The 17,528-nt window shown below is 50.6% G+C and overlaps 1 protein-coding gene across 1 annotated transcript; it reads left to right on the top strand.

Annotated features, from left to right (window-relative positions):
- Positions 1–13,515: 13,515 nt before the first annotated feature.
- On the top strand, positions 13,516–17,333 carry LOC102118445 (cardiotrophin-2; the record flags this gene model as incomplete). Its single annotated transcript, XM_045381812.3, is given in 2 exon segments — positions 13,516–13,665; positions 16,779–17,333. Coding segments are annotated over 2 exon segments (609 nt in total), but the record flags the coding sequence as incomplete, so codon positions are not given.
- Between the last annotated feature and the right edge of the window lie 195 nt (positions 17,334–17,528).

Below are 17,528 nucleotides of genomic sequence, written 5' to 3'. Positions count from 1 at the left end.
CATGGGGCACGCGGTGGTAGATCCCTTTCTAAGGTCCCTTCCTGCCCAGCCGTTCTGGGAGCCCAGGAATCCATGATGCCGGACGGAGTTAGCTTCTGTGAGAAGAAAACTGACGGGCAGGCTCCTCCCAGCTTGAACCGACCCCAGCCCCTCCTCATCGGGGTCCTCCAGCGTCTGTTACCGAGCACTGCTCCCAGGGGGCGCTCAATCTCCATTCGACTGGGGTACTACAAACACGATTTCCGCAACGTGGAGTTGCAGGCGCTGCACGCTGTCCAGCCTCATCCCCTGCCTGATTTCCAGTCAGCTTTGGAGGCCTAGACACTTCAACTGCCTATGCAAATGGAACGGCTTCTCATCTCTCTGCCGTTTTTTGTTTTTTTGTGTGTTTTAAGGTCTTGCTGTGTCGCTTGGGTTGGAGTGTAGTAGCAGGACCAGTTTGCTGCAGCCTCGACCTCCTGGACTTAAGCGATCCGCCTGCCTCAGCCTTTTGAATACCTGGGACTTCAGGCACGCACCACCACACCCAGCTAATTTTTATTTATTTATTTATTTATTTATTTATTTATTTATTTATTTTGAGACGGAGTCTCGCTCTGTCGCCCAGGCTGGAGTGCAGTGGCCGGATGTCAGCTCACTGCAAGCTCCGCCTCCCGGGTCTATGCCATTCTCCTGCCTCCCGAGTAGTTGGGACTACAGGCGCCCTCCACCTCGCCCGCTAGTTTTTTGTATTTTTTAGTAGAGACGGGGTTTCACAGTGTTAGCCAGGCTGGTCTCGATTCCTGACCTCGTGATCCGCCCGTCTCGGCCTCCCAAAGTGCTGGGATTACAGGCTTGAGCCACCGCGCCCGGCTAATTTTTAAACTCTAATTTTTTTGTTGTTGTTCAGATGAAATCTTGATATGTTGCCCAGGCTGGTCTTGAACTCCTGGCCACAAGTGTTCCTCCCGCCTTGGCCTCCCTAAGTGTTGGGATTATACGGTGAGCCAGCAGCCATAACCCCCTTCTCAATCTTCCTCCTCCCCTGGAAAACCTGCTCACTTCTGACCCCAAGACAGCCCTCTCCCCTTCCCTCTTTCTCCTGTGTTTGGCGGACCAGCCCCAGCAAGGACTTGGTGGTTGTGGTTTTTCTATCAGGGATGTCAATGACTGGCCAGTGTCCTGTGAAGTCTCAACTTGGCAGAAACTTGCCCAAGGCTGGATGGGAGGCTCCTTTGCAGCTCAGGCTTTATCAGTCAGGAAATCCCTCTCCCTCCCTAGAGGATTGGCTGTCCCCTCTATCCTCACTGCTTGAATTTGGTGTTGCATGATTGATTTCTACCCTGTTCCCTCTGCTTGAGGGCTATCCTCCCCACGCCCATCTCACTTCTCCACCCAGTTCACTATTCATCCTTCAGGTCTCTATTTATGTATTTATTATTTATTGTTTTACTCTCTCACCTTTCTAAAAGGTCTCTATTTAAATGCCACTGTCAATCCCAGCACTTTGGGAGGCCTAGGCGGGCGGATCATGAGGTCAGGAGTTCGAGATCAGGAATGGCCAGTATGGTGAAACCCTGTCTCTCCTAAAAGTACAAAAATTAGCTGGGCATGGTGGCATGTGCCTGTAATCCCAACTACTTAAGAGGCTGAGGCAGGAGAATTGCTTGAACCCAGGAGGCGGAGGTTACAGTGAGCTGAGATCGTGCCGCTGCACTCCATCATGGGCGACAGAGCAAGGCTCTGTCTCAAATAAATAAATAAATATGTCACTGTCCTGGCCAGTTGCAGTGGCTAACACCTATAATCGCAACACTTCGGGAGGCCAAGGTGATAGGATAACTTGAGACTAGGAGTTGAAGACCAGCCAAGGCAACATAGCGAGGCCCCATCTTTACAAAAATACAAAAATTAGCTGGACGTGTAGTCCCAGCTACTTGGGAGGCTGAGGGGCAAGGATTGCTTGAGGCCAGGAGATTGAGCCTGCAGTGAGCTATGACGATGCCACTCACTGCATTCAAGCCTGGGTGACAGAGCAAGACCCTGCTCCTGGACATATTACTAAGTGCTTTCAGCATTTCATTTGATCCTCAAAAAAATCTTATGAAGGCCGGGCATGGTGGCTCATGCCTGTAATCTCAGCACTTTGAGAGGCCAAGGCAGGTGGGTCACCTGGGATCAGGAGTTTGAGACCAGCCTGACCAATATGGTGAAACCCCGTCTCTACTAAAAATAGAAAAATTAGCCAGGTGTAGTGGTGTGTACCTGTAGTCCCAGCTTTTTAGGAGGCTGAGAAAAGAGAACTGTTTGAACCTGGGAGGCAGAGATTGCAGTAAGCCAAGATCGCACCACTGCACTGCCGCCTGGGCAACAGCGAGACTCCATCTCAAAAAAAAAAAAAAAAAAAAAAAAAAAAAAAAAAAAAATCTTATGAGGTTGAATTCCATTTTAGAGACGAGGAAACTGGGACCCTCAACTGTGCAGAACGGATGAGTGGTACTGCCAGAATTCAAACCCCAGACTCCCGAACTCATGCTCAGAACTACTACAACGTTCACAAATGGAGCAAATCCAGTCTTGTGTGCATTTAGTTTGGCAGAGCAACAACACCACATTTCTCAGGCAAAATGGATTTCCAGCTTCTCTTGAAAAATCCTGAAATCTAGTCCAGGACCGTGGACAGTATTTAAAAAAAGAAAATGAAGAAAAGGCCGGGCATGGTGGCTCACACCTGTAATCCCAACACTTTGGGAGGCCAAGGTGAGTGGATCACTTGAGGCCAGGAGTTCAAGACCAGCCTGGCCAACATGGTGAAACCCCGTCTCTACTAAAAATACAAAAATTAGCCGAGCGTGGTGGCATGCATCTGTAGTCCCAGCTACTCAGGAGGCTGAGGCACGAGAATTCCTTGAACCTGGGAGGCAGAGACTGCAGTGAGTGGAGACAATGCCACTACACTCCAGCCTGGACAACAGAGCGAGACTCGGTCTCGACTCGGTCTCAAAAAAAAAAAAAAGGGCCGGGTGCGGTGGCTAACACCTGTAATCCCAGCACTTTGGGAGGCCAAGGTGGGCAGATTACCTGGGGTCGGGAGTTTGAGACCAGCCTGACCAACATGGAGAAACCCCGTCTCTACTAAAAATACAAAATTAGTCAGGCATGGTGGCGCATGCCTGTAATCCCAGCTACTCAGGAAGCTGAGGCAGGAGAATCACTTGACCTGGGAAGGCAGAGGTTGCAGTGAGCCAAAATCGCGCCACTGCGCTCCGGCCTGGGCAACAAGAGTGAAACTCCGTCTCAAAAAAACAAAAAAGAAGAAAAAGAAGGCTTTTATAGCTTCTGCCTAGAAGTGACACATGTCAATTCAGCTCATATTTTATTGACTAGTCAAACAGCTAACCCTGGCCAGGCAAAGTGGCTCATGCACATAATCCCAACACTTTGGGAGGCCGAGTTGGGCAAACCCAGGAGCCCAAGGCCAGCGTGGGCAACTTGGCAAGGCTCTGTCTCTGCAAAAGAATACAAAAATTAGCCGGGGTGGTGGCACACATCTGTAGTCCTAGCTACTCGGGAGGCTGAGGTGGGAGGATCGCTTGAGCCCAGGAGGTCCGGGCTGCAGTGAGCCATGATTGAGCCACTGCACTCCAGCCTGGGCGATAGAGCGAGACCTTGTCTGAAAATAATACAGAGATAGCTGTAACTAAAGGGGTTAGAGAAGCCAACTCTTGCCACATGCTTGGAAGGAGAAGAACTGGAAAACTTGTGGACAGCCCTTATCACAAGCACAGCTTCCTGTGGTTCCCAGGGGAAGTTAGTGCCGCCGGATGGAGGCTTTTTCTGGCATACCACCCACTGCAAGGCGCCCAATAATTGAACTCTTGTTACGTGGGATGGCGACATCCATATAGAACAGAGGAGTCTGATTGACACTGACCAAGGTGGGCGAGTGAATGGAAAATGCCTCTGTGAGAAGCTCAGGGTCAGCCTTGGGATCAGCAATCACTAAAAAGCCAAGCTCCCCAAGTTGCAATGGATCTGGTTACTGAAAACCCCAGAAGTGAAGTGCCCAGCAGTGTGTATGGCTTCAGGTGGCCGAGGAACATGTTAGCAGACTTCACTGGCCAGTGATCCTGGGGGAATGGATGGCATTGATGGCTGGGTTTGGGTTTATTTTCTTTTTTTAGACAGGGTCTTGCTCTCTTGCCCAGGCTGGTGTGAAGTGGTGCAGTCATAATTCAATGCAGCCTCAACCTCCTGGGCTCAAGTGATCTTCAGTCTCTGGAAGTGCTGGGATTATAGGCATGAGCCACCACAGGAGGCCAATAGCTGGGTTTCTACTGGCAAAATTTAAAAAAAATCAATCAGGTATGGTGGTGCCTGCCTGTAGTACCAGCTACTCGGGAGGCTAGGGTGGGAGATTGAGCCTGGAAGGTCAAAGCTGCAGTGAGCCACGACTGCATTCCAGCATAGGGAACAGAATGAGACCTCATCTCTAAACATAAAAAAATATAAATAAATAAATATTAAATGGTAGTTGGCTACCATTGAAAATATTTAAATATCAATCTAAGATTAAATACTTTAAAAAGTCTGAGGTACAGAATGGAATATACTATACACGTTATGAATACTAGTAAATTAAAAGTAGCAATATAATGAAGAAAAATCTGGGTGTAGGGAAAGAGTGAAGAAAATGTTAAAAATTAATAGCAACTGGGCTGGGCATGGTGGCTCACTCACACCTGTAATCTCAGCACTTTGGGAGGTCAAGGCAGGCGGGTCACTTAAGCCCAGGAGTTCCAGACTAGCCTGGCCAAGATGGTGAAACCTGGTCTCTACTAAAAATGTAAAAATTAGCCGGGCGTGTTGTCTCATGCCTGTAATCCCCACTACTCGGGAGGTTGAGGCATGAGAATCTCTTGAACCTGGGAGGCGGAGCTTGCAGTGAGCTGAGATCACGCCACTGCACTCCAGCCTGAGCGACAGAGTGAGACTCCTTCTGAAAAAAAAAAAAAAAATGCACAAAGGCAGGACTTGAACGGAAGCCCACTGCCTCCTAAATTGCTGGGTTTCCCAAGAATTCAGCTTCTAGTGTGACCAAAACAAAGATAAAGACAAGTCGGCCTGCAGGGTGGGACACAAAGGGGGTAGAGGGGGGCAAGCTGCTGACCTCTGACTTCTGTCTAGACAGATGCCTTGGACAACAGAGCTGGGCCTGGGGTGAGGCTAATTCCTCCAGATGTGAAGAAACACCTTAGAGGGGCCGGGCGCGGTGGCTCACACCTGTAACCCCAACACTTTGGGAGGCCGAGGCAGCCGGATCACCTGAGGTTAGGAGTCTGTGACCAGCCTGGCCAACATGGTGAAACCCTCTACTAAAAATACAAAAATTAGCCGGGCGTGGTGGTGGGCGCCTGTAATCCCAGCTACTCAGGAGGCTGAGGCAGGAGAATCACTTGAACCTGGGAGGTGGAGGTTGCATTGAGCCAAATTGTGCCACTGCACTGCAGCCTGGGAAACAGAGCGAGATTCTGTCTCAAAAAACTAAACTAAAATAAATAAATAATGAGTTTATCCCTCATGGTTTGCAAATCTTTTTTTTTAAACTTGGAAGAATCTTACAGGAAATATTATTTATAGTGAAGAAACATTTATCTGAAGTTCCACAGTTCTTTCAGTTAAACTTCTATTTCTATTCGTTTTGTTAAATTCAAATAAAGTTAAATGTTATTTTAAAAATATGATATCTAGGCCAGGCACGGTGGCTCAAGCCTGTAATCCCAGCACTTTGGGAGGCCGAGACGGGCGGATCACGAGGTCAGGAGATTGAGACCATCCTGGCTAACATGGTGAAACCCCGTCTCTACTAAAAAATACAAAAAACTAGCCGGGCAAGGTGGCAGGCGCCTGTACTCCAGCTACTCGGGAGGCTGAGGCAGGAGAATGGCGTAAACCTGGGAGGCGGAGCTTGCAGTGAGCTGAGATCCGGCCACTGCACTCCAGCCTGGGCAACACAGCGAGACTCCGTCTCAAAAAAAAAAAAAGATATCTAGTATTAATTGATTGTCATAAAATCTTTTTCTGTTTATCTGATCAGATGTCTGGAATGATGCTCACTAAATGTTAACACAGTCATAGTTATTTCTGGGTGGTGAAATAGGGAGGTTTGTTGATTTCGTCTTTGTTCATTTATGATCTGCTTCAAGTTTTCAAATGAACAGGTATTTTAACAATAACGATAAAGTTACTAATCTTTTTCTTTCTTTTTTTTCTTTTTTGAGACAAAGCGTCCCTCTGTCGCCCAGGCTGGAGTACAGTGGTGCCATCTTGGCTCACTGCAACCTCTGCCTCCCAGGTTCAAGCAATTCTCGTGCCTCAGCTTCCTGAGTAGCTGGGATTACAGGTGTGTGCTACCAGGCCTGGCTAATTTTTTGTATTTTTAGTAGAGACGGGATTTTGCCATGTTGGTCAAGCTGGTCTTGAACTCCTGGCCTCAAGCAATCTGCCCGCCTCAGCCTCCCAAAGTGCTGGGATTACAGGCATGAGCCACTGCACCCAGCCCCTACCTTTGTTCATCAGTAGCTTGGACAAGTTCCTTAGCTTCTCTGAGCCTCAGTTTGCTCCCTTATCTGGAAACTGGGATAATAATTCCCACTCACAGGTTCTCACTGATTCCACCCATCAAGTGCCCTGACCCCTACTATGAGGCCCCTCCTGGGCCTGTCAAGGGTTGCCCCAGTAACACATAATGCCCCCAACCAATGGCAAAGGCTCAATGTCCCACAAGCCTGTGTCTGGACCCCAGCCCTATGCCCTGGCTACACATGTGCTCCCAAGAGATCTGGTACCTTTGCTCAAGCATGACCCAGTGTTGTCCAGAAAACCACAGTGGGGCCCATTCAGAACAGAGGCAAATGTGCTGGGCGCAGTGGCTCACACCTGTAATCTCAGCACTTTGGGAGGCTAAGGCAAGGGGATCACTTGAGGCCAGGAGTTCAAGACCAGCCTGGGCAACATAGCGAGACTCCTGTCTCTACAAAAAATAAAAATATTAGCCAGGCAAGGTGGTGTGCACCTGTAGTCCCAGCTACTCAGGAGGCTGAGATGGGAGAATTGCTCGAGCCTGGGAGGTCAAGGTTTCAGTGAACTGTGATCACACCACTGCACTCCAGCCTGGGTGACAGAGTGACATCCTGTATTAAAAAAAAAAAAAAAAAAAAAAAAAAGGCCAGGCACGGTGGCTCACACGTGTAATCCCAGCACTTTGAGAGGCTGAGGCGGGCGGATCACAAGGTCAGGAGTTCAAAACCAGCCTGGCCAACATGGTGAAACCCCATGGTGAAACATCCAACCTGGGAGACAGAGTGAGACTCTGTCTCAAAAAAAAAAAAAAAAAAAAAAAAAGATGAACAAAGGCAGGTCTTGAACCAAAGCCCACTGCCTCCTAAACTGCTGGGATTCCCAAGGTATCAGCTTCTGGTGTGACCAAAACAGAGATGGAGACAAGTTGGCCTGCAGGGTGGGGCACAATGGGGGTAGAGGGGGCAAAGCTGCTGACCTCTGACCTCTGCTGAGACAGATGCCTTGGACAACAGAGCTGGGTCTGGGGTAAAGATAATTCCTCCAGACGTGAAGAACACCTTGAGGGGGCCGGGCGCGGTGGCTCACGCTTGTAATCCCAGCACTTTGGGAGGCCAAGGCAGGAGGACCACTTGAGGTCAGGAGTTTGTGACCAGCCTGGCCAACATGGTGAAACCCCGTCTCTACAAAAAAATACAAAAATTAGCCAGGTGTGGTGGCATGTGCCTGTAATCCCAGCTACTTGGGAGGCTGAGGGAGCAGAATCGCTTGAACCCAGGAGGTGGAGGTTGCAGTGAGCTGAAATCATGCCATTGCACTCTAGCCTGGGTGACAGAGCAAGATTCCATCTCAAAAAAAAAAAAAAAAAAAAAGGTGGCTCAAGTCTGTAATCCCAGCACTTTGGGAGGCCGAGGAGGGCGGATCATGAGGTCAGGAGATCGAGACCATCCTGGCTAACACGGTGAAACCCTGTCTCTATTAAAAATACAAAAAATTAGCCAGGCGTGGTGGCGTGCGCCTGTAGTCCCAGCTACTCGGGAGGCTGAGGCAGGAGAATGCTGTGAACCCAGGAGGTGGAGGTTGCAGTGAGCCAAGACCGCGCCACTGCACTCCAGCCTGGGCGACAGAATGAGACTCCGTCTCAAAAAAAATAAAACAAAAAACAAAAAAACACCTGGGGTGGGGGGCAGAGACAGAGAAAGGGAGGGAAGCCCCAGAGAGAGGCGAGTGGTGGTGGGCTCTGGTGGGATTAGCCTGCCCTCCCAGGTGAGGCCTGCCCCATGTACACTGTCCACCTGTGAATAGTACCAGATCAAGTATCCGCCTCACTCTCCCCTCCTCTCCCTCCTCTTCCACCTGCTCCACTACCATGGCATGGCCCATGCCTCGGTGCACCCATTCAATGGGCCTCCTATAATCCCCTGACATCACCAACTGCCTGGCACAGGCCCTGCCGGCCAGCTCTGGCAGCCCCCAACCTTGGAGAGCCTGTTTAAGACCCCTCACCTCAGAATCCATCTTTTCCTTCAACCTCCTCCCTCCTTCAGCTCACAGTTCAGATCTGGAACCCCACAGCCAGCCCCAAGCTGGGGACAGGAGTCTAGCCTCTGTTGTGTGACTCCAGGTAAGTAGCTGCCCCTTTCTAGGCCTCAGGCTCCTATCTAAGTCTTCCCAACATCCAGCTCATCGCATCAACCTGTCTGGGCTTCTTCTCAGCACCATGTCACTTTAGGAAACCTTGCTGTTTGTTAATTCACATGTTTTGTGCCGGTCTCCCCCACTGGACTGTGTGCCCGTGAGGCAGGGACCTTACCTGCCTTACTATTCACCCTGGTGCTGGCACACAGTAGGTGCTCTGTTAATACCTACTGGGGTCAGGTGCAGTGGCTCACACCTGTAATCCTAACATTTTGAAAGGCCAAGGTGGGAGGATCACTTGAGCCTGGGAGGTGGAGGCTACAGTGAGTTATAATGGTGCCACTGCACTCCAGCCTGGGGAACAGAGCAAGACCCTGTCTCTCTCTCTCTCTCTCTTTTTTTTTTTTTTTTTTTGAGACGGAGTCTCGCTCTGTCACCCAGGCTGGAGTGCAGTGATGCGATCTCAGCTCACTGCAACCTCCGCCTCCCTGGTTCAAGCAATTCTCCTGCCTCAGCCTCCCTAGTAGCTGGGATTACAGGTCTGTGCCACCACACTCGGCTAATATTTTTGTATTTTTAGTAGAGACAGGGTTTCACCATGTTGGCCAGGCTGGTCTCAAACTCCTGACCTCAAGTGATCCACCTGCTTCAGCCTCCCAAATTTCTGAGATTACAGGTGTGAGCCACCACGCCTGGCCGACCCTGTCTCTTAGAAAAACACCTGTTGGCCAGGCATAGTGGCTCATGTCTGTAATCCCAGCTGACATTTGGGAGGCTGAGGCGGGCAGATCATGAGGTCAGGAGTTCGAGACTAGCCTGACCAACATGGCGAAACCCTGTCTCTACTAAAAATATACAAGTTATCCGGGCGTGGTGGCACTTGCCTGTAATCCCAGCTACTCAGGAGGCTGAGGCAGGAGAATCGCTTGAACCTGGGAGGCGAAGCAGAGGTTGCAGTGAGCTGAGATCATGCCACTGCACTCCAGCCTGGGCGACAGAGTGAGACTGTCTCAAAAATAAAAAAATAAAAAAATAAAAATAAAACACCTCTTGAGTGACCGTGTGGGCCCCTCTGCCTCCAGGTCACTACCTGACCAGGAAAACTAGGGTGGAGCAGGATTACAGCCTGCTCGGGTGGCAGTCTGACCGATCAGTGCCTGACTCAAGGGGTGGGCAGGGAATGAGAACTGAACATTGGCTCCACGATGGAGAGATTGAGGAAGAACTGGAGAAAGACCAGAACCCAGCATCTGCCTCTCTGACCCTGCCCCTCTGCTACAAGGCTTCCCCAAGGGACAGGGTCTCAGGTGTGTGTGTGTAAGTCCAAGTGTGTTGTGCCTGGGCAAAGGGATGAGATCTCCTAGTGTATCAGAGGCTGAGATGTGGCCAGATCCCATGATCCCTGGTCCCCACCTCTGCGTGCATCTGTGAACATGAGGTGTGTGTCCCACGTCTGCTCTGTGCAGGTGCCTCTGGCTGGGCCCCCAGGGATGCAGTATGGGTTCTCCTGTGTGCATGCGTGTGTCTGGCACTGTGTGTGTGATGTGTGTAGGCCTGGCATGATCTCACATATAAGTGGCCACGCCTACTAAAGTGTCAGTTCCACGAGGGCATGGATTTTTGTTTGTCTTGTTCCATGCTCCGTCCCCAGCACTTAAAACAGGGACTGGTGTACAAACAGGGCCCATAAACCCTGAATGAATGAGCGCATGAAAGTGTATGCCCATGCCTGTGTGTGCCCACATGCCAATGCGTGTGTAGACGTGTGACTGTTCCTGTGCCTAAGGGTGCACCTGGGTGTGGATGATGATGTTGCTCACACACCACCCCCCTGTCCTTTTTCCAAACTCCTTGGGAGCCCGGGTTGAGTGCCTGGGTCCCTGTGGGGCGGAGCAGGGGGAGGCCTCCTCTGGGAAACTGGATCCCAGGACATGCAGAACAGCAGGGAGTGGGGTGGCCCCTTTGTCCCAGGATAATCCCCATCATGCCCTTGCCCCCTCCCCCCCAGCCACCAGGGTTTAGGGTCGAGTTTGGGACCTGGAGGGGTCTGGGGTTCCCATCTGTGTCCCCTTTCCTACCCGTTTCCTGCCTCTGGGGCTTCTGCGCCCTAGTCCCAGGCCTCACCGTGTTGAATGTATGTCCCCCTTCTAGGTTCTCCCACCCGCTCCCTGTCCTGACTGGTGGCCAGGTCTGTCTCTCATACTTTGCCAGGGCCCTGCCTGCTCCTGCCCCTCTCCCCAGGTTGTGACTCCCTCCCTCCCTCTTGGGCCACCCTGGGGCTCAGCCCCAGGTATAAAGACACCTGAGGGGCAGAAGGACAGGTGTCCTGAAAGACCCAGAGGCTGCAAAGAGGAGGAAGCTGAGGAGAGAGCATGAGCTGTCCACTGGGTGAGTGAGAGGCAGGGGCGCCAGGCCCCAGAGACACACGATGGGGGGGGGGACCCACAGAGCCCCTCTCCTCTTTCTGACTCAGGTGTCTAGCTCTCTTTGCACCTGCTGACAACCTCCAAATCCTCCCACATCAAGGCTTCCTTCATCATTAATTTGACAAATATTTATTGAATGCCTCTCATGTGCTAGGTACTGTTTGAAGCATCTGGGGAGACAGCAGTGAACAAATAGACAAAAATCCATGGCCTCATGGAAATTTCATTCTGCAGACACACAATACATGTGTCTTATTAGTAATAAGAAAACTGTAAAGATAGTGTGACAGAAAGTGGTGTAGTGATCTAACTGTGGCTTTTTTTGTTGGTTGGTTTGTTTTTTCAGACAGGGTCTTGCTCTGTGGCCCAGGCTGGAGTGCAGTGGCAGAATCTTTGCTCATTGCAGCCTTAAACTCCAGGGCTCAAGCAATCCTCCTGCCTCAGCCTCCTGAATAGCTGGGACCACAGGTGCACGACACCAGGTTACGCTAATTATTTTTTTTTTGAGATGGAGTTTTTGTTCCATTGCCCAGGCTGGTGTGCAGTGGCATGATCTCGGCTCACTGCAACCTCCGCCTCCTGGGTTCAAGTGGTGATTCTCCTGCCTCAGCCTCCCGAGTAGGTGGGATTACAGGTGCCCGCCACCAAAGCTGGCTAATTTTTCTTTTGGTAGTAGAGACAGGGTTTCACCATGTTGGCCAGGCTGGTCTCGAACTCCTGACCTCAAGTGATCCACCTGCCTTGGCTTCCCAAAGTGCTGGGATTGCCGGTGTGAACCACTGCAAGCCTGAAGTTCGTCGAATGAATGAGTGAAATGGTCTTCCCTCTCAGGCTTCTCTGAGTTGCTCCTGAACTCTGGGAACTCAGGAATGTGAAAAGGGGGATGAAGGAGGCCGCCCTGGGTTTGTCTCTCATCTCCGTTGCTCCTGGGTGGTGACCTTAGGTTATTCTCCTCCTCTCTGAGCCTCACACTGTTGGTGGGAACATAGACTGGACCAGATCTATTTTTTCTTTTTTTGAGACGAAGTCTCACTCTACTGCCCAGGCTAGAGTGCAGTGGCATGAGCTCAGGTTACTGCAACCTCTGCCTCCTGGGTTCAAGCGATTCTCCTGCCTCAGCATCCTGAGTAGCTGGGATTACAGGCATACACCATCAGCTAATTTTGCATTATAAGGAGAGATGGGGTTTCACCATGTGGGCAAGGCTAGTCTCGAACTCCTGACCTTGTGATCTGCCTGCCTTGGCCTCCCAAAGTGCTGGGATTACAGGTATAAGCCACCGTGCCCGGCCTTTTTTTTTTTTTTTTTTTTTTTGAGACGGAGTCTCACTGTGTTGCCCCGGCTGGAGTGCAGTGGCTTGATCTCGGCTCACTGCAACCTGTGCCTCCCAGGTTCAAGCAATTCTCCTGCCTCAGTCTTCCAAGTAGCTGAGATTACAGGCACCTGCCACCAAGCCCGGCTAATTTTTTTGTATTTTTAGTAAAGACAGGGTTTCACCATATTGGCCTGGCTGGTCTCAAACTCCTGACCTCATGGTCCGCCCACCTCGGCCTCCCAAAGTATTGGGATTATAGGCGTGAGCCATTGCACTCGGCTTGGACCTGATCTTTGAAAGGACAATTTGGCAGCATCTATTTACATTTAAGATAAGCAGGTGGAGTGGTTCACTCCTGTAATCCCAGCACTCTGGGAGGCCGAGGCATGAGGATTGCTTGAGGCCGGGAGTTGGAGACCAGTCTGGGCAACATAGCGAGATCCTGTCTCTACATAAAATTTAAAAAATCAACTGAGTGTGGTGGTATGGGTCTGTAGTCCCAGCTACTTGGGAGGCGAAGGTGGGAGGATCGCCTGCTCCCAGGAATTCGAGGCTGCAGTGAGTTATGATCACACCCCTGTATTCCAGCCCGGGTGACAGAGCAAGACACCATCTCTGAAAGAAGGAAAAAAGTCACACTTGCGTTGGCTGCCTTTAAAGCATAGAGCTAGCAGGATTTCCTGTGGGATTGGGTGTGCAGAGTAAGAAAAAAATGAAGCATCAAAGAGCACACCATGACTTTGGCCTGAACAATTGGAAGAATGGAAATGCCTTTACCTGAGACAGGGGAGCCTGGGAGAGGAGGGGCTTGGGGGGAATATTCAAGAATTAAACCCTGGATATTTTGGGTTTGAGATGCTTACTAATATTCAAGTGAAAATGTCAAGTAGCTGAATTGAATCAATGAGCCTGGAGTTCAGAGTGTTCTGGGCCGGGATAATCTACCTGCAGGAGGGTTTGCCACTGACTTGGATACGCAAGATCGCTGTAGCCCACAAGGGATGGGACCTTTTCCTGAGTTGTGGAGATGAATGAATGAATCGGAGGCAGGGTCGGGGCCATGGTGCTGACCTCTGACTTCCTCCGCCAGCCCACCTCTGCCTGCTGACCCTGCTGTCGCCACCCCTCAGCTCAGCAGCCCCCATCTCCCCGGCTGAGCCCATCAGTCAAGCCTATAGCCTGGCCCTCTACATGCAGAAGAACACATCAATGCTGCTGCAGACTTACGTGAGTGACAAGGGTCATGAGCAGGGGACGAGGGGAGAGGGACGCTGCCTCCCTGGCCCTACCATGGGTAGGGTGAGCAGAGCAAGTCCAGAAGAAGGCTCCTCCGTGGCCCAAGGAGACAGGGATGACTGTAACACTCTAGTGTTCACTAGAGCCACACTCACTCTTGCCACTGATGTCACTAGTGCCTGGGTGACCTTAGGCAAGTCATTCTTCCTCTCTTGGTCTCAGCTTCCTCATCTGTAAAATGAGATGCTGAACGTGCCTTTGCTGACCTCCCAGGACTGTGACAGGGTTCAAAGGACACACCGAGAGAGAAGGGCTTCACACAGCCACGTTTAATTCCCCACCATTCATGCTGTGTGATTACCTGGGCCCATGCCTGCTTGGAACTCTATCCCCAATGTCTGTCACCCAGGCTGGAGTGCAGTGGTATGATCTTGGCTCACTGCAACGTCCACATCCCGGGTTCAAGTGATTCCTGTCCCTCAGCCTCCCGAGTAGCTAGGATTACAGGTGCATATCACCATGCCTGGCTAATTTTTGTATTTTCAGTAGAGACAGGGTTTCACCATGTTGGCCAGGCTAGTCTTGAACTCCTGGCCTCAATTGATCCACCTGCCTCAGCCTCCCAATGTGCTGGGATTACAGACGTGAGCCACTGTGCCTGTCCTTTACCTCCATTTTCTTACTGACTTTTCAAACAGTTCTAGGAGGTAGAATTATAATCCATTTTGCAGACGAAGAAACTGAGTCTTAGAGGGGGGTAATAATTTGCTCGAGGTCACAGAGCTAATAACTGGCAGTGCCAGGATCTGAAACCAGGTCTGTGGAATTTCCTCCCCCTTCCATGGCCTCCCACACTGTCTGGAAGTTAAAGCTGGAAGCCTGCTGTCTGAGTCTGACCCACAGCTGTTTTTGTGTTTGGCCCACACATCTCCTGTTCAAAGCTTGAATATGAGTGGAATGCCTCTCCATAGCAGGCACAGGGATACTGTTGGTCAAAACTCCCACCTGGCATCGTAGTCCTGCCTTCTTCGCAACTTACACGATCTGCATGGCCCTGGAGCCCCTGACATCTGGAGCTCTTTCTCTGGGCCAGATTTCTGGCCCCTGTGAAGTTACTGAACCTTTTGACCTAGTTTCTAGTCCCACAGCTGTCACTATTCCCTGGACAGCCTTGGGCACCCTAAGCCTCAGTTTTTCTACTTGTAAAATGGGGGTGTGGGACCAGGCAATCTGCCAGTTAGGACATCTATCAGTGTGCACTAAGGTCCCAGGGCCAGGGGCTGTGGCTCACACCTATAATCCCAGCACTTTGGAAGGCTGAGGTGGGAAGATCACCTGAGGTCAGTAGTTCGAGACCAGCCTGGCCAACATGGCAAAACCCCCTCTCCACTAAAAATACAAAAATTAGCCAGGTGTGATGGCACATGCCTCTAGTCCCAGCTACTCAAGAGGCTGAGGCAGAAGAATCTCTTGAACCCGGGAGGCAGAGGTTGCAGTGAGGCCAGAATGCACCACTGCATTCTAGCCGAGGTGACAGAGTGAGACCCTGTCCCAGAGGGAAAAAAAAAAAAAAGATTCTGGCGATCTTACTTTGTGGAAATAAAAACTTTGATGGGGAAGGTTCTCAATTAAATGTAATAATATTAACAAGTATTTACTAATGATTGTAATAAAATTAACAGGCCAGGCACGGTGGCTTACACCTGCAATCCCAGCACTTTGGGAGGCTGAGGAGGGTGGACCACTTGAGGTAAGGAGTTCGAGACCAGCCTGGCCAACATGGTGAAACTCCATCTCTACTAAAAATATAAAAATTAGCCAGGCGTCGTGGCGCACACCTGTAATCCCAGCAACTCGGGAGGCTGAGGCAGGAGTATTGCTTGAACCCGGGAGGCGGAGGTTGCGGTGAGCCGAGATCGCACCATTGCACTCCAGCCTGGGTGACAGAGCAAGACTCCATCTCGGGAAACAAATAAAATAAAATAAAATAAACAAACATAACTAAATGCCATAAATAAAAAAGATTACCAGGCTGTAACTACATTGTCAATAATATACTTGGTTTAAAATATTACAGTAGGCAGGGCATAGTGGCTCGTGCCTATAATCCTAGCACTTTGGGAAGCTGAAATAGGTGTGTCACCTGAGGTCAGGAGTTCGACACCAGCCTGACCAACATAGTAAAACCTGGTCTCTACTAAAAATACAAAATTAGCCAGGTGTGGTGTGGCGTGTGCCTGTAATCACAGCTACTTGGGGGGCTGAGGCGGGAGAATCGCTTGAACTTGGGAGGCAGAGGTTGTAGTAAGTCAAGATTGTGCCATTACATTCCAGCCTGGGCAACAAGAGTAAAACTCTGTGTCAAAATAAATAAATAAATAATAAAAGAAAAGAAAATATTACAGTAAATAATGTAATCATAGTGTTCATCGATTGATATTAATATGAATATATTAATTAATGATGGTTTATCATACCCTTATTTTATATCAGATACTGTATTGTATATTAGACTCTGTGCTAAGTGCTTTTTTTTTTTTTTTAGAGTTTCACTCTGTCGTCCAGGCTGGAGTGTAGTGGTACAATCTCAGCTGACTGCAACCTCTGCCTCCTGGGTTCAAGTGATTCTCGTGCCTCAGCCTCCCGAGTAGCTGGCACAGCAGGCATGCATTGCCACAGCTGGCTAATTTTTGTATTTTTATTAGAGACAGGGTTTCGGCATGTTAACCAGGCTGGTCTCGAACTCCTGACCTGAAGTGATCTGCCCACCTCGGCCTCCCAAGGTGCCGGGATTACAGCTGTGAGCCACCGTGCCCGGCCTGCTAAGGGCTTTATTTATATTATTTCCTATAATCTTCATATTAACACTGCCAGGTGGGAATTTCTGAAGCTTGTGACTCCACGTTGCACAGCTAGCATGCAGAGGATGACACACCTGAGCCTCCTAGGGCCCTTGCCCTGTGTCAGGACATCCCAGCAACTCCCTGAGATGCAGCAAATGACGACTCCTGGGAAGAAGCCAGTCTCAGTGGGCAGGCGTGAATTCAGAGTCCCAGGCACCGCTCCCGTCCCCTCACTCCTGTCTCTCTCTGTCTCTCCTGCAGCTCCAGTACCAGGGTAGCCCCTTTAGTGACCCTGGCTTCTTGGCCCCTGAGCTCTAGCTCAGCAGCCTGCCTCCTGCCACTGCCTTCTTCAAGACCTGGCGCGCCCTAGATGACGGGGAAAGGCTGAGCCTTGCCCAGGGGGCCTTCCTGGCCTTGACCCAGCACCTCCAGCTCGTGAGGGACGACCAGAGCGACCTGAACCCTGGCAGTCCCATCCTGCTGGCTCAGCTCAGGACTGCAAGACTGAGGGCCCAAGGCCTGCTGGGCAACATGGCCGCCATCATGACAGCTTTGGGGCTGCCAATGCCCCCAGAAGAGGATACTCTAGGGCTTGTCGCCTTTGGGGCCTCGGCCTTCGAGAGGAAATGTCGAGGCTACGTCGTGACCCAGGAATATGGCCACTGGACAGACCGAGCTGTGAGGGACTTGGCTCTGCTCAAGGCCAAGTACCCAGCATAGAGGGGTAGGACTTCCTGTTAGAGGCTGCAGCACTTCCTCTTTCACAATGGCCTCTTTTCTGCCTTGCTTGTGGGCTAGAAAAAGAGATAAACCTTGTCTAGCAGATGGGGCTTGGGTGCCATGTCTGGGAATATTGCCTGGGAGCCAGGCCTCAATTCCTTATTTCAGGGCCTTCTGGCCCAGGTCCTCTGGCCTGCCTTCCAGGTCTGGGTCAATCTCCATTATTCCATTCCATGGGTTACCCATCTAGTGGTACTGGGTGTCTACTTCCTGGTTGGAAAGATGCACCTC

The sequence above is a fragment of the Macaca fascicularis genome, chromosome 20, assembly GCF_037993035.2.
Source record: "Macaca fascicularis isolate 582-1 chromosome 20, T2T-MFA8v1.1".
Lineage (NCBI taxonomy): Eukaryota > Metazoa > Chordata > Mammalia > Primates > Cercopithecidae > Macaca > Macaca fascicularis.
This window is presented reverse-complemented; position numbering and strand designations above follow the sequence as displayed.